This window comes from Stigmatopora argus, chromosome 23 (assembly GCF_051989625.1).
Source record: "Stigmatopora argus isolate UIUO_Sarg chromosome 23, RoL_Sarg_1.0, whole genome shotgun sequence".
NCBI lineage: Eukaryota > Metazoa > Chordata > Actinopteri > Syngnathiformes > Syngnathidae > Stigmatopora > Stigmatopora argus.
Window position 1 is genome coordinate 1,978,044 of NC_135409.1, and position 24,550 is coordinate 2,002,593.

At 43.0% G+C, this 24,550-nt stretch overlaps 3 protein-coding genes across 5 annotated transcripts; all 3 read left to right on the top strand.

The window, feature by feature from the left end:
• The first annotated feature begins 2,630 nt into the window (after nt 1-2,630).
• Nucleotides 2,631-7,113, top strand: hcfc2 (host cell factor C2). Of its 2 annotated transcripts, none has more exons than XM_077593747.1 (16): nt 2,631-2,759; nt 2,848-3,030; nt 3,373-3,521; nt 3,595-3,755; nt 3,842-4,044; nt 4,123-4,207; nt 4,268-4,371; nt 4,436-4,660; nt 4,719-4,898; nt 4,965-5,029; nt 5,104-5,185; nt 5,273-5,295; nt 5,371-5,505; nt 5,573-5,773; nt 5,838-6,135; nt 6,407-7,113. In XM_077593747.1, exons 1-16 carry the CDS (start codon nt 2,744-2,746, stop codon nt 6,478-6,480), a joined length of 2,184 nt encoding a protein of 727 aa, XP_077449873.1. In that variant the 5' UTR covers nt 2,631-2,743; the 3' UTR covers nt 6,481-7,113. The 2 variants fall into 2 exon arrangements, with proteins under 2 accessions (XP_077449873.1, XP_077449874.1); XM_077593748.1 differs by having other exon boundaries at nt 5,107-5,185.
• Nucleotides 7,114-7,220: 107 nt separating this feature from the next.
• On the top strand, nt 7,221-11,498 carry LOC144068863 (centrosomal protein of 83 kDa-like). 2 transcript variants are annotated; one of them, XM_077593751.1, is made up of 7 exons: nt 7,221-8,029; nt 8,091-8,229; nt 8,331-8,423; nt 9,398-9,529; nt 10,757-11,008; nt 11,055-11,196; nt 11,260-11,282. In XM_077593751.1, exons 1-6 carry the CDS (start codon nt 7,878-7,880, stop codon nt 11,067-11,069), a joined length of 783 nt encoding a protein of 260 aa, XP_077449877.1. In that variant the 5' UTR covers nt 7,221-7,877; the 3' UTR covers nt 11,070-11,196; nt 11,260-11,282. The 2 variants fall into 2 exon arrangements, with proteins under 2 accessions (XP_077449877.1, XP_077449876.1); XM_077593750.1 differs by adding an exon at nt 11,458-11,498 and having other exon boundaries at nt 7,243-8,029; nt 10,757-11,196; nt 11,260-11,374.
• Nucleotides 11,499-14,265: 2,767 nt separating this feature from the next.
• On the top strand, nt 14,266-22,792 carry LOC144068862 (centrosomal protein of 83 kDa-like). Its single transcript, XM_077593749.1, has 16 exons — nt 14,266-14,648; nt 15,251-15,410; nt 15,478-15,616; nt 15,707-15,799; nt 15,873-16,004; nt 16,063-16,314; nt 16,374-16,505; nt 16,583-16,697; nt 17,223-17,367; nt 17,430-17,576; nt 17,643-17,718; nt 17,780-17,937; nt 17,996-18,125; nt 18,186-18,289; nt 19,712-19,889; nt 19,981-22,792. Exons 2-16 carry the CDS (start codon nt 15,256-15,258, stop codon nt 20,080-20,082), a joined length of 2,058 nt encoding a protein of 685 aa, XP_077449875.1. The 5' UTR covers nt 14,266-14,648; nt 15,251-15,255; the 3' UTR covers nt 20,083-22,792.
• The last annotated feature ends 1,758 nt before the right edge of the window (nt 22,793-24,550 follow it).

Genomic DNA, 24,550 nt, shown 5'->3' on the forward strand with positions numbered 1-24,550 from the left:
TCTCACATAGTCACATTTGGCTTGAGGGAGGAAGCAGTGGAGACCCTCAGTAGAGCTTGAAGATGCTCATCAGTAAGTCTGGACCTGTACTTGGACTTATTGAAGTTCAAGGTGGAGAAGAGCTTCTCACACAAGTATGTGCTCCCAAAAAGGCACATGGTCCGCTTGAACCTTCGGGAAAGTTCAGGGAAGCTGGGGGTCAACTCTCTCAAAAATTGCCCAAGCTTGTCTGCTTCTCCACTCACCTCCCTGAACTTGGCTTTGAGTGCAGAGTTGCACTGCAGGTCAATGAGCTCCATTTGAAGCTCAGGAGGGGCATCTTGCACATCAAAGGAGAAGGGGTCCGCAAAAATTTGAAATGTGGCTTTGTGTGTCTTGAAGTCTGCAAATCTGTGATCAAATTCCTCCTGTAGCTTCGAAATGGCCTCAACATACTTCTCACCACTGAATGGTGTGCCTGCATCCACGAGAGCCTTGCATGCTGGGAAATGGCAAAGGTTTGCCTGAGAGAGCTGGGCTTTCCATAACACAAGTTTAGTGCAGAATGCTCTCACGTTGTCATAGGCAGCACTGACAAGTTGCCCCTGGCCTTGTAGCTTCTTGTTCAGTACATTAAGCTCATGTGTGATATCAACAAGAAAAGCCAAGTCCATGAGCCATTTGGGATCACTTAGCACAGGATCAATCAACTCACAAACGGCGTAGCTAGCTTTGACTGCTGCATTACTGTCTTTGGTAGCCTTCTTGAAGAGATCCTGTTGCCTCAGAAGACATGTTTTAAGACTGGCAACCTGGTTGGCTCTCTCATCTCCCTGGTATTTTTCATACTCCTCAGCATGTCTCATAGTACAATTACGTTTCAAATTGTATTCCTTGTGCACCGCAACTTTTTCAGTGTAAATGAGACACGTCGGGGTGCCCCTGTGTTCAACAAAGAAATATTGCACTCCCCACTTTTCTTGAAACTGTCTGTGCTCATCACCAACCTTTCTCTTCACGGCAGGCTTTGAAAGAGACATCTCTGGGGCTCTGTAATATGTTTTTCCACTTGGAATGAGTCTCGGGTTGATCTTTCACATTCAGTCGCGCGGGTTTGTGGCGCATGTGCACTTTCGCTCTCCGTTTCAATCGCGGAGATGGCTACAGACACTGACACAGGCTGGATCACGGATCATAGCGCCTCATTCAGTTCTATGCTGAGAGCAGCGGAGGAGTGTGCGCGCCGAGCGGAGTGATCGGCCTCACGGCTTCTCCTCCGCCCAGCTGATTGGAGGAATGAATGAGTGAGTGAGCGAGGCACTGGACAGCCCGGCCGATGTCCCGCCCCCCAGAGCCGTATACCTCACCGTGATTGGTTCATTCAGCTCCGAACCAAAGTTCCCTCTAATTTTTTGTTGGTCTGAGCAGAAAGACAACCTCCCTGAGCGCACTGAGTACCAGTGTGAGCGACATCATCGGTACTCGGATGATTCGCCTAAAGACGTTTCGCCGACGGACGTTTGACAGACGGGCAGGTCGCCGAATGGACGTTCCACCGAACGTTCATTCGGCCGAACGGAGGTTTCGCCGAAACGGGATTCGAACGCTCGCCCCGCCGGATCGTGTGTGTACAAGTTTTTCAACCTCGGCCCGCAGGCCATATACGGCCCGTTAGGATTTTTAATCCGGCCCGCCGCCGGTGTTGTCCAAATTATAGTAAAAATCAATGTTCGTCTACCTTCAATGGCAGTCCGGGAATAAGCACTCTTGGGCAGGCAGATGTAGCAGAACCGAGCCGTAAAATGACAGCAATCGGGTCAAATCCATCCTAAAACAGCATTTAATGATTAAATACAAATACTGGATGATATCGCGATGGAGGCAAAAAAACGTCTATAGACGTCCATTCGCCAAACGGCTCAAAATGCTCTCAAATTCGGTCAAATCCAGCTGAAAACAGCGTTTAATGATTAAATACAAATACTAGTATTTGTATTTAATCATTAAACTAACAAATACTAGTACGACCTGTCCGTCTGTCAAACGTCCATCGGCGAAACGTCTTTAGGCGAATCATCCGGTCACGACATCATCATTGCTCGCTATCGGCACACCAGTATCACACCTGCCACAAGCAGGTGCATGTCAATGTTCCCTCTAATTTTTAATGTAAAACATGCTGTAAAACAAGAAAAACATGAGTGGGCAGAGCTACTGCCACTGGCTGCCACTTAAACGGCGCCATCATGGGGAAAGGGGTAAAAAAAAAAAAAAAAAAAAAAAAAAAAAAAATTAAAAAAATAATAATCGATCTTTCATATTAAGACGAGGGCCGCAAATTATCGTCCCGCGGGCCGCAGTTGGCCCGCGGGCCGCAAGTTTGAGACCCCTGGTTGTACGTCTCCTTGTGCCCTGCGATCGGCTGGCCACCGATTCAGGGTGTCCCCCGCCTCCGGCCCGAAGCTGCTATAGGCTCCAGCATCCCCCGTGACCCTAGTTAGGATAAAGCGGTTCAGAAAATGAATGAATGAATGAATATAAATGATTGAAGATGGCTAGATTAATCGATCTTAAAGGATATTTGAGTACCAGTGACATTGGGCCACAAGATATGGCTGCTGAGACCAAAAACGGGTATTACATGGCAAGCTCCACTAGAGAGCGCCTGTGTACTGTCCAAGCACGACGTCGTCGTTTGAATGCGAACTTTTGGTGGTTGTAACCAAACATACATATTGTAACCAACAAAAACATTTAAAATCAAATGAAAATTTCTGCACGTATGTCCATAACGCTACTTAAAAAAATTGATTTTTTTAAACTCTTTGGTCATTTCCGGTCGCTTCATTCGTTTTGAATTGTCAACAGCGCCAAAGTTCTGCCCTCTCAAAATGACCACCGAAGAACCACAATGGCGAAAGGTCCATTCGGTTACTGGCGTAATACCGCGATCTAGACACGGACACCGGGCGGTATCCATCCGAGAGCTGGTTGTGGTGTTTGGTGGTGGAAACGAAGGGATTGCAGAGGACCTCCACGTCTACAACACTGGTAGGCTAATATTAGCTGGCGGTTAATGTTTTTTGTTGTTGCATTAATCGATGCGAAACATTGTTACAAATGGAAAGCCGATTGGCTTTTAATCTAGTTGACTGAACACACACTCCTTTTGACGTGTGTTTGTGGTCACGAACGCAAAAGTGGTAAGGTAGCAGTAGTTAGTAAGCAAGGCAACAGCTGGAAGTAACGAAGTACAAAAATACTTTTAAACAGTATTTTACGGAGCATATTTTTGTCTGTAAAGTTCCATGTCATTTCAAAATTTGCCGTAATGTCATCAATTGGTATATTCGATTTAATGTCACCGCCGCTGTTGTCTGTCTTTTGTTCTAGTCTCAAAACAGTGGTTTTTGCCCGCGGTGAGAGGCGACATTCCTCCTGGCTGCGCCGCCCATGGCTTAGTTTGTGAGGGTACTCGTATTCTAGTCTTTGGTGGCATGGTGGAGTATGGCAAATACTCCAATAACCTCTACGAACTTCAGGTAAGTCTGTAGTAATGCACCTGTTTCGAGGACGTACGAATACACATACCAACTTAGACGTTGAATGGACTAGGCTAGCCGCTGGCTTTGGAAGAAGCTGAAGCCCAGAGCGCCCAGAAATGGCTTACCTCCTTGCCCGCGCATCGGGCACAGTTTTACCATTGTGGGCAATAGGTGCTACATGTTTGGAGGGCTGGCCAATATCAGCGAGGACCCCAATGGCAATGTTCCACGGTATGATGTCCCATCACATTTTATAAAGCTAAATGAAAATTCCGTTTTTTGTTTTTTTGGGGTTTTTTTTGTTTTTTGGACGGCAGATACTTGAACGACATCTACGAGTTGGAGCTGCAGTGTGTATCAGGGGCAAAGGGCTGGAACATCCCTGAGACGAGAGGCGGCGGTCCTACAGCTCGGGAGTCACACACCGCTGTCGCCTACACTGCTCTCGGCACACCAAAACTCTTCATCTTTGGAGGAATGCAAGGCTGCCGATTAGATGACCTGTGGCAACTTGACCTCAGTAAAATGACATTATGTCGGACAAATATGATTCATTTTGCGGTCGTTGCATGTGTGCCGGTCCTTTTCTTTTCCTCAGAGACAATGGCTTGGTCGAAGCCTGAAACCAGAGGTTCCACACCTCTACCCAGAAGCCTCCATTCTGCCAGCGTGATTGGAAACAAGTAGGGAATTTGGCTGAATCTTGCTCTGACTTCAGATTAATTGGTTTATTTTGTTTGCAGGATGTTTGTTTTTGGTGGCTGGATTCCCATTCCAGAGTCGGAGAAGCACAACGCGGCCGGGATTAAATGGATCTGTACCAACTCGTTAAGTGCGATCAATTTAGGTCAGTACATTTTAGCCAGAAGGTATTCACGTCGCAAACGATGACGTGAAAGCTTCTCTACCAGATACTATGAGCTGGCAGAACCTGGGCCCGGAGTACGAAGATGTTGGCGCCCAACTGCGGCGACACAACACGCAAAGTGACGATCACAACTGCAGCAGGCCCAAAGCGAGAGCCGGTCACTCCGCCGCCGTCGTTGGATCGAGGCTTTACATCTGGAGCGGGCGAGACAGTTACCGTACAAATTTCTACCAAGTGTGCTGCAAGGATCTCTGGTACCTGGAGACAGGTGGGTCGCAGACCAATCCCAGCGTCACGGCCTAATGTCATTTTTGAGTGTGTTTCAGACCGACCAGCATCGGCGGAGGCGGTGGTACTCATGAAGTCCACCGTCACCATGCTCCATGTGGCATGGCGCCCTCTGTCTGGAGCCGACTACTACATCCTCCAGATTCAACCTGTGGAGAGCCGACCTCTGGCCCAAGACATTGCTCCTACCTCAACACACCTGGAGGGAAAAAATAAAGGTGCAAAGGAACAACTTTTGGCCTACTGAGTCATATCAATATACTGTATGTACCAAAATATCTTAGATTGCCAGTCCTTTGACCGAGGAACTGAATGCAACATTGAAGAAAAAGGGAATGTATCGACGCAGGTATGTTATCGTTTTCCGGTAGAAAGGCAACACTGTCTAATTATGTGATTTGTTAAATGTGTTATGGTTCAAAGCAGCATGAAAGTCATGCAAAAACATCCAATGGCTCCCAAGAAAGAACACCCAAATCATCAGGATCAGCTCAGCAGCAACACGGTAAATCAGATGTTCATACTTAATATTGAACAGCCAAAACCGTGAATTTCTGTGTTGTTTCTTTTCTCTTTATTTGGAACCACATAGCTGAGAAGACGGCAACAGATCGGGTAAACTCTATTGCTAAATGATCTCTCTTATTTTGCGCGAGACTCTGTATAACTGAACTTCGTCGACTGATGCAGAGTCCAGAGGGTACTGTGTGGTTTGACGTTGGTGCGTTCCGAACCGTTTTTTCTGAGGTCCACCACTATTATCTGCCTGCCGACAACCACCAAACAGTGACAACCCTCAGCATCCAGCCTCCCGTTAGCAAAGAGGTCCCAATAAGCACAGTAGTATTATCCGCTCTTTGTAAAAACACATTGACGAAATCAATCTTTTCAGTCTTCGCATTGGAATAGGAAGCTTCCCTGTCTCCATGACTACCAAGACCGAGAGAAGAAAGAGCTGGATCCGGGGTGGAGTTACCGCTTCAGGGTGGCTGGTGTCAACTGCTTTGGGCGTGGAGACTTCAGCCAGGTCAGCGAGTTCAAGACGTGCCAACCAGGATTCCCCGGAGCCCCCTCGGCAGTCAAGATAACCAAGGTACGACGCTGAAAAGCGGAACAAAGTGACAACCAAAGGAAACGGCATTCCTCCTTCAATCTAGGCCAACGATTTAGTCCACATCACGTGGGAGGCGCCAACATCTCCGTCCGGCCGGATTCTGGAATATTCCATGTACATGGCTGTGAAGAAAAGCCGCTCGTCCAGCTCGGAAGGTCCGGGCCAGCTAGCGTTCATCCGAATTTACCGTGGCGTCAAGACCTTCTGCGCGGTCAGCTCCAACCACATGGTCAACGCGCACTTGGACTGCTCCGCCTCCAACCGACCGGCGCTGGTGTTCCGCATCGCTGCTAAAAATGAGCAGGGCTACGGCCCAGCGACACAGATTCGCTGGATTCAAGGTCGACAATGTCATCCGCATTGTTAATTTGAGTCCAACTCTTGTTGTGTTATACTTGTACCAAGTTCATTTTGTTTTCTTGTTCTATAGGTTTTGACCAGTTCGTTTATAACAATGTTGTTGTTTTTTAGGTTTTAGTCACCTAACATGTTTCGCCATATGCGTAAGTAACATGGCAAAACATGTCAGGTGATTAAAACCTTAAACAAAACACCATTGTCTGTTATAACGAACCGGTCAAAACCTAAAACATTTTGTTGCGTTATTTTCAGATGCTTTTAAACTGCGAGCCGGATCCAGGACGGACAGGGACAACGTGGATAACAATGATGCTGCTGACATGTGAACAAACAAAACTCACTTTCTTCCTGAAGTCTTTTTTGTTGTTGCTGTTTTAACCGACCGACAAGACCGTACTTTGGCAATCAATCAACACCAGGGCATTTTATGTACAATATATAATATATCACTTTTAATAAGTTATCTATTTAACTATAATGTTCATATATTTTTCTTTAATAAGAAAGCACTGGGTTTAATATTTTTTTGTAAAATTAAATATGACATTCTCTCATCTGGTTTTATTCATCGAAACATTACCTGTGATGTTTTGGGGTATTTTTCCGGAATCAAGATATGAGTGTGCGTGCATGGTTGTTAGTCTTCCTGTGCCCACAGTTGGCTGGAATAGGCTTCAGCACCCCCCCATGAACCCTGTGAGGATCAGTGGCTTGGGAAATGGATGAATGAAGTACTACTACTGGGGCTTGTATGGATGGATGATTTTTTTTCACACATTTTAATAATAATGGCGATGTGCCACTACCCTTATGAGGATAAGCTGTATGTAAATGATTGAATAATGTCAATGTGCTTACTGTGATGTTGTTTTTTTAATTTATTTTATTATTAGAGACATACACTGTTTAATGTTGTAAGACCATATGTTTTTTTTTTTCCATTAAACCTTCTGGCTATACATATTTCATCTATGAAAAAACACATTTGGGGGTAAAGGTCATTTGACCGAAAGCACAATATACACGTATTGGTATAAATTTCTTTTCTTACTGTTTGTTTGGGGAGGTCCCATTTTTCGCGTATTTTAATTTGTCGAGTACATTTTACCGGATGTGGTGTTCATTACATCAGATGGTCAGGCTTGTGTTTAATGACATTGATCGGAACCTTTCGCAATTTTGCATGGCAAATTTTATATTTAGAAAATATTTTTGCTGACTTCTACTGATAAGTAAAGTTTGAGTCGTGGGATAATGCCGATTTGTTAGCTCGCGACGACACGCAAGTATGTCGTAAGGTTTGATGCTGAATTTGCGTGTTGTTGACCTTAATTGTTTGAATTCATACATTTGATTCTAACTGCAATTTAAGGCAGCCTATTACTGGTATTTTGGTTTAAAGAAGAGTAAAAGCTGAAGTCAAGATAGGTAACGAGAATTAGTTTTGGTTTCAAGAGCACTAAAAATGACTACCATCGGAAGAGCATGACTTAACTCTTTATAAAACGTAAACCGTTAGGCCTGTTCAAGTTACTGCTATTACTAGTTGTGGTGACTTTGCACTTGCAACATAAATGCGAGAATTCCTATTTGTAAGACAGTGTTTAAACGCCTTGTTGTTTGTGACGCAACATCTATGTGACGTTAATAGATTTTAATAAGACGTCCCAGTGGTTTATACTTGCGTGACACATTACTGTGGCCCCTGCTCGTTGAGGGGAAAATGGACCCCTGCAGCCTACCATTGGTACCTGCTACCATGACGCCTGTTTTGAATGGTGCTGGGATCGAATTTCAGCACATGCTAGCTGATCTTCAAAAGAAGTGCGAAACATATAAATCAAATTACAACGATCTCAAACTAGAACATTCCAGGTAATTTTGGCTTCCTTTGGATTCCACAAATTTGAGATGAGCCAAAAGTTGTCATGGATAGTTTGCAGGAGGAGATTTTACATATCCAGGGTGAGGTGAAGCATCTTCAAACCCAGCAAGACAAACTACAGTCGCAATTGGCTGAGCGGTCAAGAGAACTTCTAGAACAGAAAAGAAAGACGGAGGAGCTTCAACTACAAGTAATGCAAATTGAAAAGGACATGTTTCAAAGCGTCTCCACACTGAAAAGGCATAAAAGCCATCAAAGAAAGTGTCGGAAATAAGGTGTCTGGATTACTAGGTGATGACTCCGACGCGTCTGGATTTGCTACGAACTCAGGTACAGCATGAGATGGAGACCCCGATCAGAGAGCGTTTCCATAGACTGGAAGAGGTCAGTGCCAATCATAGGAGAAAAACAAGCACTCAAATGTATTTGCAGTGGCTCCGTAGCCGGTAACCGGTCAAATAGTCCCAGGGGCTATTTAGCCGGTAACCGGTCAAATAGCCTATATGGCCCCATATGGCTATTTAGCCGGTAAGAATTCTGTGTGGGGTAAATAGTAAGAAACTACATTTTATAAGGTTTATTTCCTTAATGTGATAATTGATATGGACCTTTATTTAAAGATAACTAGGCCTACCTAACTTTTATGGCATACATTTATTAACAAAAGCACACATAAATATTAATGGTAACAGTATTTTGTTATCTCACAGATGTCTACATAGTCCATGGACACCAATTTTCTTTAGAATTGAAACAGTTCTAAGACAAGTGTTACATACAATTCCAATGATACTGACTGATAGTAATAAAACACATGTAACCCTCCAATCCTGTAAACTTCTTTAGAAGTAGCACTTTTTAGACAAGTAACATTGTTAACATAATACATATCAACCATATGTTCATTCACCAATACTAATGGCAATAAAACACAATTCTGTTGTCAGTACACATGTTACAAGGAACATTGCCTACAGAACCAGAATTTTGTCTTTGGTTTACCTCCCAACACATCCCAAGTGATGCCAATGAAGATAAGCATCACATACAACTGATGGTTTACTGTGGAGGTCATCGCCACAGGAGTTGCACAAGTACACAATTGTTTCTCTTGTAGCAGCCTCCATGCATCGCTTGTGAAATATCATCATAGTTTATTAATGTCAATGTGATCAAATTTCAATTCTCATAATGGATTATGTAGATATACTGTCACACCGGCTAAATAGCCATATGGGGCCATATAGGCTATTTGTCCAGTTACCGGCCAAATAGCCCCTGGGACTATTTGACCGGTTACCGGCTACGGAGTCACTGCCAAATGTATTGGCTAATCTTCTCATTGCTGATTGAAGTAGGAAGCGGAAAAGTACAGGTCCGAGTTCAACAAGCTTCGCAACGCCTTCACTCTCCTCAATTCCCAGTTTGAACACCAAAAGGAGGAACATGCTGGCGAAATAGAGGGACAAAAGATGCGCTATGAAGTGGAGGTGAGTGGCTGGCAGCACCTGTCTCCGTTTTTATGGTCAAACAAGCAGAAGAGCCCGGCATTGCCGGGCAGCCTTTTCAGAGGCGCTTTGTTGCTAACCCTAATCCTATGGCCGCAGATGTGGAGGCAGCATTAGATGCTCCGCGCCGGGCTTTGGCTTTGGAGCTCTGAGATGCACGCTGTTTAGCAGTAGAGGCAGCGTCTGTACCCTGTCGGCTCGCGCGCTGAGCAGGACTTTCATGCAGGCGTGTTTGCGACATCCGTTCTGCCGCTCGTGATCGCAAGGCGTCTGCGTCTTCAGTGCTCAGTGCAGATGTGCTTTTCTGGGAGGGGAAGGCTTTTTTTGTCCGACGTCCAATTTGGCTCTTCTTCGGGGGCATTGCTGGGCGGGTGAGAGTAAGGCTTGGGAGTAGTGCTGGTTCGCGTGTGTCTGGGGTCAAAGTAGGTGCGTAAGACGCTAATCAATACTGTTCAAATTTCCCAACGTGCGGAAAGCGTGGCCATGTGCGGTTTCACCGTGCACAGGCCGTATGTTTTAATGGGAAGCGCACTTCCTTTTCACTGCACGCTAACTTAATGTTAGTACTTCTACGCACCCTGTGTTGTAAGGCTGGAGGCAATCGGTTAGGGTGAATCAGGGATGTGGGTTTTCGAAGAAGTCGAGATCCAACCGAGGTTGTTGTTGCTCGTGTTTATTACTTTGTATGCATGGTATTCCAACGAATAGTTTGAGCGTGGGTTAAAAGATGACGCTAAGTTTTGCCCCAATTCGTCCTTCCGCTTCACTGCACGCTGACCTTATTTTTTTCTGAAAACAGCGTTTTTGTGAAATACCGGTTGAAAGTTTTATTGATTGGCGACTTGTGGCTCTGTCAAAAAAAAAACTGCAACTTGCCATTTTTTGTTGAAATCCAGCAGACGATTTAGTCGCAATCGGAGCGTATTGGTTTTTATATGTTTTCGGTTTTCTTTGCTGTTAAAAGACCCATGATCTTGAAACTCCGGATTAGCGCCGGACCATTTTTTTGGAAACCCGATTTTTTTCGATTGTCGATTTTTGATAGTTGTCGGAAAAATTTCGATACAAAACCTATTCTATGACATCCGCAGACATCTGCAGACATTGAATTTTCAGATAAATTGGCTTAGCCATTTTAGAGTCCGTAGGGAACGAACAGACACAGACAAAGATGCATTTATTAATACGTTTAGATCCGTTTTTTATTAGATTGCTCATCTGACAAAAGAGAGGGACAACGTGATGGCCCAGTACCAGAATGTTGACCTGCAGCAAGAGAGGAAACAAGTGGAGATTCTGCTTAAGGAGAAAACGCAACTGACCATGTGGCTAAAGGATCTGCAGGCAGAGGTGGACGAGTTGCAGGCTAAGAAGGACAGCTCAGACCAGCAGGTGGAGAGCATTCAGTTCACCCAGAGCACACATCTCACAGAAAGCAGAGCTATGGTGAAGTCCCTTGAGGTAAGAAGTGAAGAAATGAATTGGATGAAAGTTGTCTTAATGGAAGCCGCTCGCAGTGTGAGCGACAGTGTCTGGTCTTGCGACTGGAGCGCATGGAGGGAGAACTTCATCTCAGCCATGAGCAGAACAATGAGCTCACTGGACAGCTTCACAAACTCAAAAGAGAAGTCAACTCACTCACCGCTCAGGTACTTAAAATCCTTAACAATGACCAACAAGGTGGAAAAACCAAATATTTGAATGAATGTCAGATCGAGAGCATGAAACTGTCCCAAAAGACTGAAGTGGACAACGTCAAACTGGAGTTAACCCGGTCCAGAGGAGAGGTGGACAGGGAGTGTGACTCGCTCAGAGGGCAGAAGGAAAGTAGGTTGACTTTTTTATTTTGCGGCTGTCATCGACGTCTACCGTCAGTAAATAATTCAGTCCAATCTATTGCGTCGCCTCAGGCTTGCAAATGGAGGTGGCCTTTCTCAAGGAAATGCTAGACAAACATAATAAAGTTCTCGTGGAGAAAGAGATGGCAATGGTGCGGAAAGTGAAAGCCGTCACTGACGAGGAAATGTACAAAACGACTGTGTTGCTTGAGGAAAAGTGAGGCAACTCTAGTGAAGATCTAGCACTGACCAGCAGTTGTTTTTAAAAATGGGATGATGTGAAATTCCTCGGCTTTGGTTATAGGCTAGATCTGGAGCATCGTCTGATGGATCTTAAGCAACAGTGGACTGTGCAGGATCTGAGCGTGCAAGCACAGAAAGACGATTGGCAGGAACAAGTCCGGCTCGCCCAGAAAGGAGAAGAGTCTTTGCGGAAAGAATTTCAAGACCTGAAGTTAGTCGGTATCATACTTTGAATGCATCTTTAAGAAGAATATGACTTGATACCCAACATTTTGCCTGTCAGAATTAAATTAAAGCAGCAAAATGCTCATATGGAGGACCTGCAGAGACAGAATGCCGAAGCGATCGCTTTGAAAGAGGTTGCTTAACACGTCCTCGTCCTTCATGTTGTTGTCGTGTCATTGTTTTATTTTGTATCTTTACAGAAAAACGAGGAACTGTGTCTCCACCTGGGGAACGTTTTGCACTCTGAAGCCGAACTGATGGAAGCCAACGAACGGCTGAGGGAAAGTCTGCAAATCTTGAGGGAGGAGAAGATCCGTCGCGGGGCGGAAAGGTAAAATGTGACAGACAACTGTAAACATCATTTAATTGAGAAGAACACTGTTTGTCATCTGCCAGGATGTTGGAGGACAGCAAGGACCGTGAGTCAAAGCTAGAAGATAAATATGCGCAGCTCAAAGACAGATTGCTCAGAGCGTCGTCCGCAGAAAAAAAGGTGAAACTACAGTGGTACCTCGACATACGAGTGCCCCGACTTACGAGAAATTTGAGATACGAGTACAATTTTAAGCAAATATTTATCTTGAGATACGAGACAAAATTTGATATACGAGCAGACAGTGGACGCGAGAGGCTGCTCATAAGAACATCATGGGCACTGTCTCTCTCCCCGCAACTCCCTCGTGTAATGTCTCTGCGAGCACTGGGCGGAGCGTTGCATTTTTTTCAGTGTTTTTTTCCCCGTTAGTCAGCGCGAATGCTATATATACTACTTCTCATTGGCAAGTGGTCGTGCGTTATCCTATTGTTAGGACATTTGTGTGCATCATTTTGGGAATATTTTGAAGGGAATACAACAGCAAACAACTCTCGATACGTTGCATATGAAAGTTAGGGTGGAGGCGGGGCAAATAGAGCCAGGAGAAGAAAGGTATCAAAATTTAAAACAAAATTAGAATTAAGTTTAGTGTAAGGTTAGATTAAACTTATTTTTGAGTGTGTCTGCTTTGTAATCCAAGTTCATTTAAATTTGTTTATGTTATGTTACGAGCACGTTGCCGTTACGAGAAAATTGACATACGAGCTCAGTCCCTGAATGCATTAAGCTCATATCTCGAGGTACCACTGTAATTAGATTAAATGTCTGTCAATCCAATGGTAAGGTAATATCGCGATTCTCGTATGGATTCAAAATCCATCTGAATCTATCTTATTTAAATAAAAGGTGGCTGCACTTCCATTTGTGTCCACTAGTCAATGGCAGTCAGCCACCGTTCCCTGACATGTAGTAATCATGCTTAGATGGACGAGGGTGCTCTTTCCCAGCTTAAGTCCCATATCAAATTTTACTGAATACGACATTTATTCAATAAATGGATAGTAACCCCGTCCCCCCAAAAAACTGTTCTACCTCACTGTAATAAACTGTTTTGTGTTTTGGCCCTCGGGTGTTTGTTATACCTGGAATGGTCAAGCTAATGTTTTGACCTACTATTTTATTAAATAACTTTGTTATTGAGTTTTATACATCGTTTAACATGTTTATTTTTTCATATTTAAAATCTGGCATTTAAGCAGGTTTACACTATAAACGGAGACAATTATACAATTAAGGCCATATGTTGTTCAAACAAAACATGCTTAGTAAGGTTTCAGAAATAAATTGAATTAAATGTACTTTTATATGCATTTTGATATTTTTTTTCCAACGGGGTTATACAAAAATTGCAATCATCGTCTTAAAGTAGCAGCCGAATTAATTGGGATTGAATTGTGACCTGTAAATCGTGATACAAATCGTATCGCCAGAAATGAGGCAATACATACACAACCCTGCAGTTTATTCCCTTCCCTTGTGCCACGACGTGTAGCGGCGAGCCACGGAGATGAAAAAAGAGCAGAGCTTGCACAATAAAATACAAATGCTGAGGAAACAAATGGAGGAGTTGAAAGAGGACGGCGTTTTGGCCCACAAGTGAGTTAATTCATTTCATAAGGGTATGATTTAAAATGTAATTGTGCTTGAACCACCACAGAAGGTTAACGGACTTTCACCAGCGGCACAACGAGTTCCGACGCCTGCTGTTGTGCAACGCTTCTTTCAACTTTGGGATGAACCAAATCGCGTCCGGGTGCCGCCCCCCTCAATTTGACGTGTCTGAGATGAAGCTGTCCGACATCCAAGTAAGCCTTTTATTGGTCTGGAATTATCCAACTAAAATGAGAATGAGATGGATTTATTGTTGTGCTAAGGAACAGGACGATGAGCAGAAAGAACTAGCCCTTCTACGTCAGAGGGTGGATGATCTAGAAAAACTCCAGCAGCAGCAGATGGAAGAACTGGGATGTTTAGAGGCGAACGAGCACGACAAAGACTCAATATGATATTCACCTTTTACACTCATGCAAGTAATCTCATCTCATTTTCTGAACCACTTTAGGGCCAGAGGCAGGGGACACCCTGAATCGGTGGCTAGCCGATTATGACAAGGAGACGAACAACTATGCACACTCACACACATACCTAGGGGCAATTTAGAGTGTCCGATCAGCCTGGCATGCATGTTATTTTTTTTGAATGTGGAGGAAACCCACACAGGTGGACGTGCAATACTTGGGATCACCCACAGACGGCGGCGTTGCATTTTGTTTCGACCCAAACAAAAAATACCTCTCCCAAGATCCTCCGGTTTGTAGTTTGAAACTACGCTTGTTAGCTAGCTAATAAGCGACTACCCTACTCTGAAATAACTTTGGAAAGAAAGAATTATACGTTTCACCACTGAAGCAGAACAACAGTGAGTAGTGGTTTTGTTTCGTCTGGATGCCGAAATGAAGTTTTACTTCGTAAACTTAGCTTGAGTGTACCTTTGTGTAAAAAAATAGTGATATTCCCCCTGTATGACTATTGACTTAAACAAAAATACGTTGATTTATCGGACACAATGTTTCTATTTGAGATGCGGAAGGGGCCTGTGTCGAATACATTTTTGGAGTGACGGGAGACGACGCGCGATATTTGAAAACGTTCATTGTTTGTCCTTTGCCATTTGAAGTGAGCAGAAATGATCATGTTTGAATGGCAGCGAGTAATTTTATAGTGAGGTTCTCGCCGTAATCAGTCGCTCCAGACTCTTCGCGTAACCAAAACAAATGCTGCAGCCAAGCAAGGGAGTGAGTGATCTACCCTAATCACTTCAGGTTAATTTACAACCTTGCCCTGACAGCTAAGAGGTTGTGATTGTGTATGAAATAATACCCTTGACTCTTTACGTAGCTGCTATGGAGACTGCAAACAGACACTCTTCCGACAGCTGCCGTCTTTACTCCGGGTTTCGTCAGCTGCATTGTTATTGACCGCGCAGGTCGTGGTCTTTTCTCCCCACTTTTTATTCCAAAGGTGCCATGACCTCGGCAATCCGGCAGTCTTTTCCGGCCGCAAGGAGCCCGGGGTCTTCCCCTGGGGCCGAGACGGAGCTTCAGAAGATGCTCATCGACGAGAGGAGCAAGTGTGAAATTCATCGGGGTAACTATGAAACGCTGAAGGCCGAACACACCGGGTACGTCTAAACGAAGAGCCAGTCCTGCCTGCGTGCCCAATGTCTCACATGAAAATATTTATCCTAGCTTGCGGGATGAGTTCATCCAGATACAGGAGGAGGTTCGGCACCTGCAAGCGCAGCTTGAGAGACTCCAGCCGCAGTTAGCTGATCGCGCGAGAGAAATTCTGGAAAAAAATAGGGAGATAGAGGAGCTCAGACTGCAGGTAAAGGGCAGAAGCGCGCAAAGATTTATTTTCCGTGTCTTCTGCCATCCTGGGAATATACCTGAAATTGGTTTGTGTTCCCTATTCGAGGTGATAACTCCTCAGCGGCTGGAGTTGCTCCGAGCTCATGTGCAACAGGAAATGGAAGGCCCTGTCAGAGATCGCTTCTCCAAACTGGAAGAGGTCGGCAGTAAGCTATATAATCAAATGGGAAAATGCCAACTATGTTTGGGTCTAAACGTGTATTTGGTGGTAGGAAGCAGAGAAGTACAGATCCGACTTCAATACGCTACGTTATAGCTACACTGTACTGAATGCCCAGTTTGAACACCAGAAGGAGGAACATGCTCGTGTTGTGGATGAACAAAAGCAACGCTATGAAACTGAGGTGAGTGACTTAATCATTTTGTGCTTCCGGCTCAATTTATTTCTGCTCCCTATGTTAGATAGCTCATCTGGACAAAGACAAGGAGAATTTGGTGGCTCAGTACCAGAATGCGGACGTGCATCACGACAGAAAGCAAATGGAGATAATGCTGAGGGAGAAAACTCAGCTTGCGTTGCGCTTAAAGGCTCTGCAGGCGGAAGTCATGGAATTGCAGGCCCAGAAGGACCACTCGGGGCAGCAGGCTGAAATTCTGCAGCATGGTCATAACCGGCAGATAGCAGAATTGCAGACGTCTCTCAAATCACTGGAGGTCAGAAGTATTTTTTCGTGGCGTGAAAACACGTGCCAATATCATCTATCTTGCCTCAGGCGGAGCGTCAGTCTTTGCGCATGCGGCTAGAGCGGATGGAGGGCGAATTGAGGCTGAGCCATGAGCAGAACAGTCAGCTCATGGGGCAGCTGCACAAAGCTGAGAAACAAGTCAACTCTCTCAATTGCCTGGTACAAAAAGAAAGCTTTATTTGGAGCGGTCAGGAAGAATAATGAATTCCAACCTTGAATGTTACACTGCTTCTTAGATTGAAAGCCTGAAGCACTCACACAAAATGGAGGTGGCAAGCATCAAACTAGAGTGTACCCGCTGCAAAGGTGAGCTGGCGAGGGAACGAGACGCTCTAAAAGGACAAATTGAGGGTAAGGGTTTTTTTTCTCCCTACTAATAAAATGTTTAATGTCATGATCAAATCTTTTTACATGTGACTCCGAGTCCCGATTTGATAACCAGGAAATGCATTGTTGAGGAGAAAATGCTATATCCAGATGTCTTTTGTCTACCCGATTTATATAGAGCGACTGCAACATTATAATCTTATGAAAGGGTGATTTCAACGAAGCAAAAAAAATAATTAAAACTCCCTTTTACAGCCCTGAAATAAGGTCGCAAACACATTGTTTAAACCATGAATTTTACATGAATAAAATTACACAGTGAATAAACTTGGTCACCCAACGCCACATTTACTTTTACTGCAAGGTTTGTTTCAATCGTGCCAATATTTTTTTGCATTATACCTATGGATCATTGTGTTACTTATCTTAACTCAAACTGCCATAGCAAGTTGTCATATTTCCCTGCCAATTTGACTGGGGGGCTAATTTCTGATCGGGGACATCCCTAATTGAAGTGTTTGTTGGTCCAATGAGCGCTCACTTTTTCAGGTCTCCAGACGGAACTGGAATTGCTTAAAAACATGGTGGAGAGACACAAGGACATTCTTGTCGAAAAAGAGAGGGAAGCGGCCAGGAAGGTCCAAGCCGCTCACGATGAAGAAATCAGCAAATCAACCCTATTGCACGAGGAAAAGTAAGACGGGGAAATAATATTCGAGTGAGAAAAGGGCATCTTCGGGTCTTACCTTCCATCAGGCTGGAGTTGGAATACCGCCTCGCCGTGTTGGAACAGCAGATGGGGCTGCAGGACGCTAAAGAGCAAGCCCACAGAGACGAGTCGGAAGAGCGACTCCGCTCGGCCCAAAGAGAAGATGTTTTGCGGAAAACACAGCAAAGCCTCAAGTCAGTGTTGTCCCTTTACCTAGCGGAGTATCTATTTATGAATGAACGTTTTTATGTATCACATAGAACTAGATTAAAGCAACAGAGCGCTCAGCTGGAGGAACTGGAGAGGCAGACATCCGAGATCTCTCTCTTAAAGCAGGTGAGATGAAGGAGGGAAAAATGGAAGCTCGAAAGTTATTTGGATTTCTTTCTTTTTCTAGAATAACCAAGAACTGCGTGCCGAACTGAGTTCGTCGTCACGGGCCCGAGCCGAGCTGACGGGAGCCAACCAGCGTCTTCAGGCTGATGTGGGCGACATGAGGGAGAAGTTAAGGGCGGCCCGCGTGCAAGCGGAAAGGAGCCAGCATGAGGCGGAACGGTGACTAAAAGGCTAAGTAGTTGGTGGGCTTTCCCCTCATCACAGATTCCTACCTTAGGCGAGCAGAGGAGAGTCAGATCGAGTGGTTGGAAGAGAAGCACAAATTTGAAGAGCGAAAAGCTAAGCTGGAGGAGAAATACTCACAGCTAAAAGACAAAATGAAGAAGGTGTCAGTCGCCCAGAAGAAGGTAGGTAGCCGTTAACTTTTCTGCTTCATTTTTCATGAAATAAATTTGTCTTGGGTTTAGAGAAGAAACCAGACTGAATACAAAGAGAAGAACCTGCAGCATAAGGTCCAACTATTGAAAGCACAACTGGAGGAGCTGAAACTGGAAGCCGCAGCAGCCAACAAGTCAGAATCGTGTCATGAACGTGTCTTTTTAACTAGGGATGTCCCCGATCAAAAATCAGATCGTAAACTGGGCCCAATCATGTCATTTTCAGAGGATCAGAATCAAATATATATATATATATATATATATATATATATATATATATATATATATATATATATATATATATTATATATATATATATATATATATATATATATATATATATATATATATATTATATATATATATTATATATTATATATATATATATATATATATATATTAATGTATTGCTTTACATTTTTAGGCATTAAGTCGTTAGTTCATTATTTTTCGATTGCTGCCAACCCCCTCAGTCATATTGGATTGGATGCATCTCGCGGTCAGTGGCAAAAATATATTGATATACAGCATATTTGATATTTCTATATTTATATTGACACTGTTGAAAGAAATCACAACTAAAATCACTGAATTTCACAACTAAATCGCTAAATTTGTGGCATTGGGTGATGTCAAGTGTTACAATTTGACATTTTGTAAAAGCATAAAAGACGCAAACTTACTCTGGTGAGGGAAGAAATTCAGCAGTGGATCCTCTTTTCTTATTTTGGTGCGGCACGACAAAAAAAAGGGATTTGTGTTTTGTTTTTTCTGCTTCATTGAATTCACCCATTTAAATGGTAATTTTGCAATACCTCTATTTAAATTGGGTGGACAAAAATTGATATATTATCCAATCCCTAATATTGTATTGGTCTGAATATAAGATGTTTTTTTTGCATTGAAATAAGATTGAAAAAGTGTTGGTTGTCTTAAATTTGGGGTCTAGACATTATACCTTCCACAACAGTAGATGGTGCGAGATATCTTTAAAAGCAAATGCTGAACACTGATGGTTAATGCAGTTATTGCAATTTTGTTTTATTAGTAGATTAATTTGGTTAATTTACATTTCAAAAACTAGAAGCCATTCATTTACAAATGTGATTGCCCTTTAGTTTACATATTTAAATGTTCAGATATTAAGATGTGGCACAGTTTTTGCATGATTTGAGTGATGCAAAATAATATGCTTTTTCTCTCAAATATATTGTTATAATCATTTGTTTTGGATGCACTGTAATTACTTTCTGTATAAAAATGGAATTTTGTGTTCAAAGTCTATTTTCAAACTTGAGTCTTGAAAAAGAGTGTCGTCTTACAATCAGGATCATCTTATATTCGGGCCAATACAGTATAGTACATATGATGGGTATCGGATCAGACTTGGTATGGGCAGATTCTGAAAATCATGCAACTTGAAGTCAGAAGCAGAAATATGCGATCGGGACATTCTTATTTAAAAGTCATCCTCCGGCTGACGGTGTTTTCAAAGGATCAAATGTGCGTGGGGGGTCCGGATGAGCGAGCGTTTTAGCAGAATTATTTATCCCCAGACGTCCGCTTCACGCGGAGGAGAACGCTCAACTGCGCAGACGGATGCGAGAGCTGCAGCGGCGACACAACGAGTTCCGGCGCCTCCTGCTGGGAGATCAGGCGAATTACACATTCGCACCCACCCTCACGTCTAGACCGAACTCCTTCCACATCAGCGACGCTGGATCCACCGTACCAGTAAGAAGACCTAAATATTTTTTTTCTATTATTAGTACAACTTGCAACAATATCCACCCCCCCCCCCCCCCCCAAAATGAATGCATTTAAGGACGAAGAAGAACACAAGGAGATTATCCTGTTACGTGAAAGAATGGATGAGCTGGAAAAAGCACAGCAGCGGCATCTTGAAGAACTGGACGGGTGTAGGTGAATGCTGACAAGAACAATTGTGTTTTGAGGACAAGCTTTTTAAGTGTTCTCGTATGTTCCGATGGAGCTTTGCTCCTTCCCTCCTTCGCGGAGGCCATGCACGATTCACAAGGTTCACTGCGTACACCCCCAGTCTACCTAGACGCGCAAAATATAGGCATAAAAACAAATATATATATAAAGGGTCAACATTTAACACATTGAGCAAAATGACAACATATAGATAAAAGGGCTGTATTTTTATTTTTACCCCCAATGTAATCATGCCAAAGTGATTGTTTTCCCCCCAATACAATATTGTCATTGAAGCCAATGAGTTTTTCGTAAGTAGAAACATTTTACATTGATTTACCGTACTGCATTTTTCGAACTATATGTCGCACCTGCCAAAAAATACACAATGAAGAGGAAAGTGTTTTAAAATCAGACGTTTTCATGGATTTTTTTAAATCAAAAATTAAGAATTCTTAAGAAAAAATGTTTTATATATGTATAAAAGAAGGAAGAAAGAAATGAGTATGGATATTGTGTACAGTTAAAAAGGATAAACGATTTGAGTTACTCTTAACTCCAAGGCTTTGTAGCTCATACATTATGTATTGTAGAGACAATCTCAACTCTAGAGAGATAGAGAGAGAGAGACAGACAGAGAGATGGATAAATAGAGATGTAGATATAGATCTTCAAGGCTTTCTCTGCCGGCCTAAGAAATATCTGAATCATATTATATTCTGTCCATCAATACTTATTGAATAATTCCAAATTGTCTGTTAGCTTCCTTTCATTGCTTTCCCCTTGGTTGCACTGCTTCCAGATATGTTTTCATATTGAAGCATTTAACCAATCACATTTCAGCCATTATTTGTTGCCAGGGTCAGAAATCTGCCTCAAAGCCTTCACAATCAGTTCTGCGGGCTCTGCCGCTTTAAACAAGCGTCGATAAGACTGTTGCTGTAACAATCAGATTTCGAGTTGGCAACACCACAATGTATTGTCGCGGGCATAGGGATACGTCATTGCCTTGTCGCAGGCGGAGGGATACGTCATTGCTTTCACCATGAGGCTAGTCATTAGCCAGAGCTACCAAACTGTATTTGGAGCGGGCTGCACAAGCAAATATATTGTGTTGATTTAAAGCCATTTTCAAGACGGACTATGCCAGAAATACGACAGGACAGGCTCGACTTTAAGCATTAGCTTTGATGGCGATATAAAAGAAGGAAGAAAGAAAGGAGGATGGATATTGTGTACAGCTAAAAAGGATTTTTGGTGAGTAAAATATGGCTATATTCCTAAATAATATTTCAGTTGTGGGCCAAGTTCTGATATCTGAAAAGCTCCAGTGTTTGTATTTAATCACTAAATGCTGCTATGAAGTGGATTTCACCCCATTTTATTGCAATTTTTGCCGTTTTGCCATTGACGTCCATCGCTGTCTTTTCCCGGGGAAATCACCTCCCTGGCCCGGTTGTAATGTCTAAAAAGCTCCAATAGTTTTATTTAATCAATAAATGCTGCTATGAAGTGGATTTTACCCCATTTTAGTAAAATAAATTGCCAGTTCGCGTATGGATGTATATGGACGTATCGACCTTCATCGCTGTCGTTTTCCCGGGGAAATGATGTCTAAAAAGCTCCAGTATTTGTATTTAATCAATAAATGCTGTGTGTGTATGTATGTATATACATATATATAGTTATATCAGTGGCGGGCCGTCAGGGCCTTCAAGGCCTTCTCTGCTGGCCTAAGAAATATCTGAATCATTATATTTTGTCCATCAATACTTATTATTCAAAATGGTCTGTTAGCTTCCTTTCATTGCTTTTCCCCCTGGTTGCACTGCTTCCAGAGGTGTGTTTTCATATTGAAGCATTTAACCAATCACATTTCAGCCATTATTTGTTGCCAGATCAGATCTGCCTCAAAGCCTTCACAATCAGTTCTGCGGGCTCTGCTGCATTAAACTAGACTGTTGCTTTTAACCAATCAGATTTCGAGTTGGCAACCCCACAATGCTTTTTCATACACATTAGCATTTTGTTGGCTGGGACATGTCATTGCTTTCACCAACTATGTTTGGCTAGTAGGCGAAGCAAAAACAAATTGATTCTGTTTGCTCACAAAGCTATTTTCCAGACGGACTTTTCCAGAGAAAAATGGACATCATTAAGAAAGGGTGGTCAACTCCGAAGCTAGCAAGCCTGTTACAGCCCGGAAAATTGTGTGTGTGGCACTTTCAGTGCGCTAACTTGGCTGCACAAGCAAATAGTATTTTGTTGTGTTGATTTAAAGCCATTTTCAAAACGGATTATGCCGGAAATATGACAGGACAGGCTCGACTTTCATCATTAGCTTCGATGGCAAATAGGAAAGAAGGAAGAAAGAAAGGAGGATGGATATTGTGTACAGTTAAAAAGAATTTTTGGTGAGTATAATATGGCTATATTCCTAAATAATATTTCAATTGTGGGCCCGGTTCTGATATCTGAAAAGCTCCAGTGTTTGTATTTAAGCTCCAGTGTTTGTATTTAATCACTAAATGCTGCTAGGATGTGGATTTTACCCCAGTTTAATTTTTGCCGTTTCGCCATTGACGTCCATCGCTGTCTTTTCCCGAGGAAATCACTCCCCTGGCCTGGTTGTAATGTCTCAAAAGCTCCAGTATTTGTATTCAGTCAATAAATGCTGCTAGGAAGTGGATTTGACCTAATTTCAGTGCATTTTTTGTCATTTCACGTATGGACGTATCGACGTATCGACGTTCATCACTGTCTTTTTACCGGGGAAATGATACTCCGGGCCCGGTTCTGATGTCTAAAAAGCTCCAGTATTTGTATTTAATCAATAAATGCTGTTTTCGGCTGGATTTTACCCCATTTTCGGGCAATGTTTGCCTGTACGCCATTGACGTTCATCACTGTCTTTTCCCGGGAAAATCGCCCCCCTGGCCTGGTTTTAATGTGTGAAAAGCTCCAGTATTTGTATTTAATCATGAAATGCTGCTAGGAAGTGGATTTTACCCCATTTTTGTGCATTGATTTATTGATTATTTTTATGTGTCACAGCTCTAGCTGCAGTACAGGTTTTATAGCCATAAAATAGTTTTTGAGGTTTTTTTTACCCCTTTCCCCATGATGGCGCCGTTTAAGCGGCAGCCAGTGACAGTAGCTCTGTTTTACAGCATTTTACATGAAAAATTAGAGGGAACATTGACATGCACCTGCTTGTGGCAGGTGTGATACTGGTGTGCCCATAGCGAGCAATGATGATGTCGTGACTGGATGATTCGCCTAAAGACGTTTCGCCGACGGACGTTTGACAGACGGACAGGTCACCGAATGAACGTTCATTCAAACAGCGTTTAATGATTAAATACAAATACTAGTATGAGTTAGTTTAATGATTAAATACAAATACTAGTATGTGTTAGTTTAATGATTAAATACAAATACTAGTATTTGTATTTAATCATTAAACGCTGTTTTCAGCTGGATTTGACCGAATTTGAGAGCATTTTGAGCCGTTTGGCGAATGGACGTAAATGGACATTTTTTTGCCTCCATCGCGACATTTTACCGAGGAATTCACTTCCCTGGGCTCGGTTCTAATGTCCAAAGAGCTCCAGTATTTGTATTTAATCATTAAACGCTGTTTTCGGCTGGATTGACCGAATTTGAGAGCATTTTGAGCCGTTTGGCGAATGGACGTATATAGACGTTTTTTTGCCTCCATCGCGATATCATCACGACATTTTACCGAGGAATTCACTTCCCTGGGCTCGGAGCTCCAGTATTTGTATTTAATCATTAAATGCTGTTTTAGGATGGATTTGACCCGATTGCTGTCCTTTTACGGCTCGGTTCTGCTACATCTGCCCGCCCAAGAGTGCTTATTCCCGGACTGCCATGCCTGCCCAAGAGTGCTTATTCCCGGGCTGCCATTGATGGTAGACTAACATTGATTTTTACTATAATTTGGACAACACCGGCGGCGGGCCGGATTAAAAATCCTAACGGGCCGTGGTTGAAAAACTTGTACACACACGATCCGGGGGCGGGGCGAGCGCGCGAATCCCCTTTCGGCGAAACCTCCGTTCGGCCGAATGGACGTTCGGCGGAACGTCCATTCGGCGACCTGCCCGTCTGTCAAACGTCCGTCGGCGAAACGTCTTTAGGCGAATCATCCGAGTACCGATGATGTCGCTCACACTGGTACTCAGTGCGCTCAGGGAGGTTGACTTTCTGCTCAGACCAACGAAAAATTAGAGGGAACATTGGTTGGATTGATACGTTGAAGGCCCTACGAGAAAATGCACCGCCCGCCACTGATATATATATATATATATATATATATATATATATATATATATATATATATATATATATATATATATATATATATATATATATATATATATAGTTATATATATATATATATATAGTTATATATAGTTATATATAGTTATAGA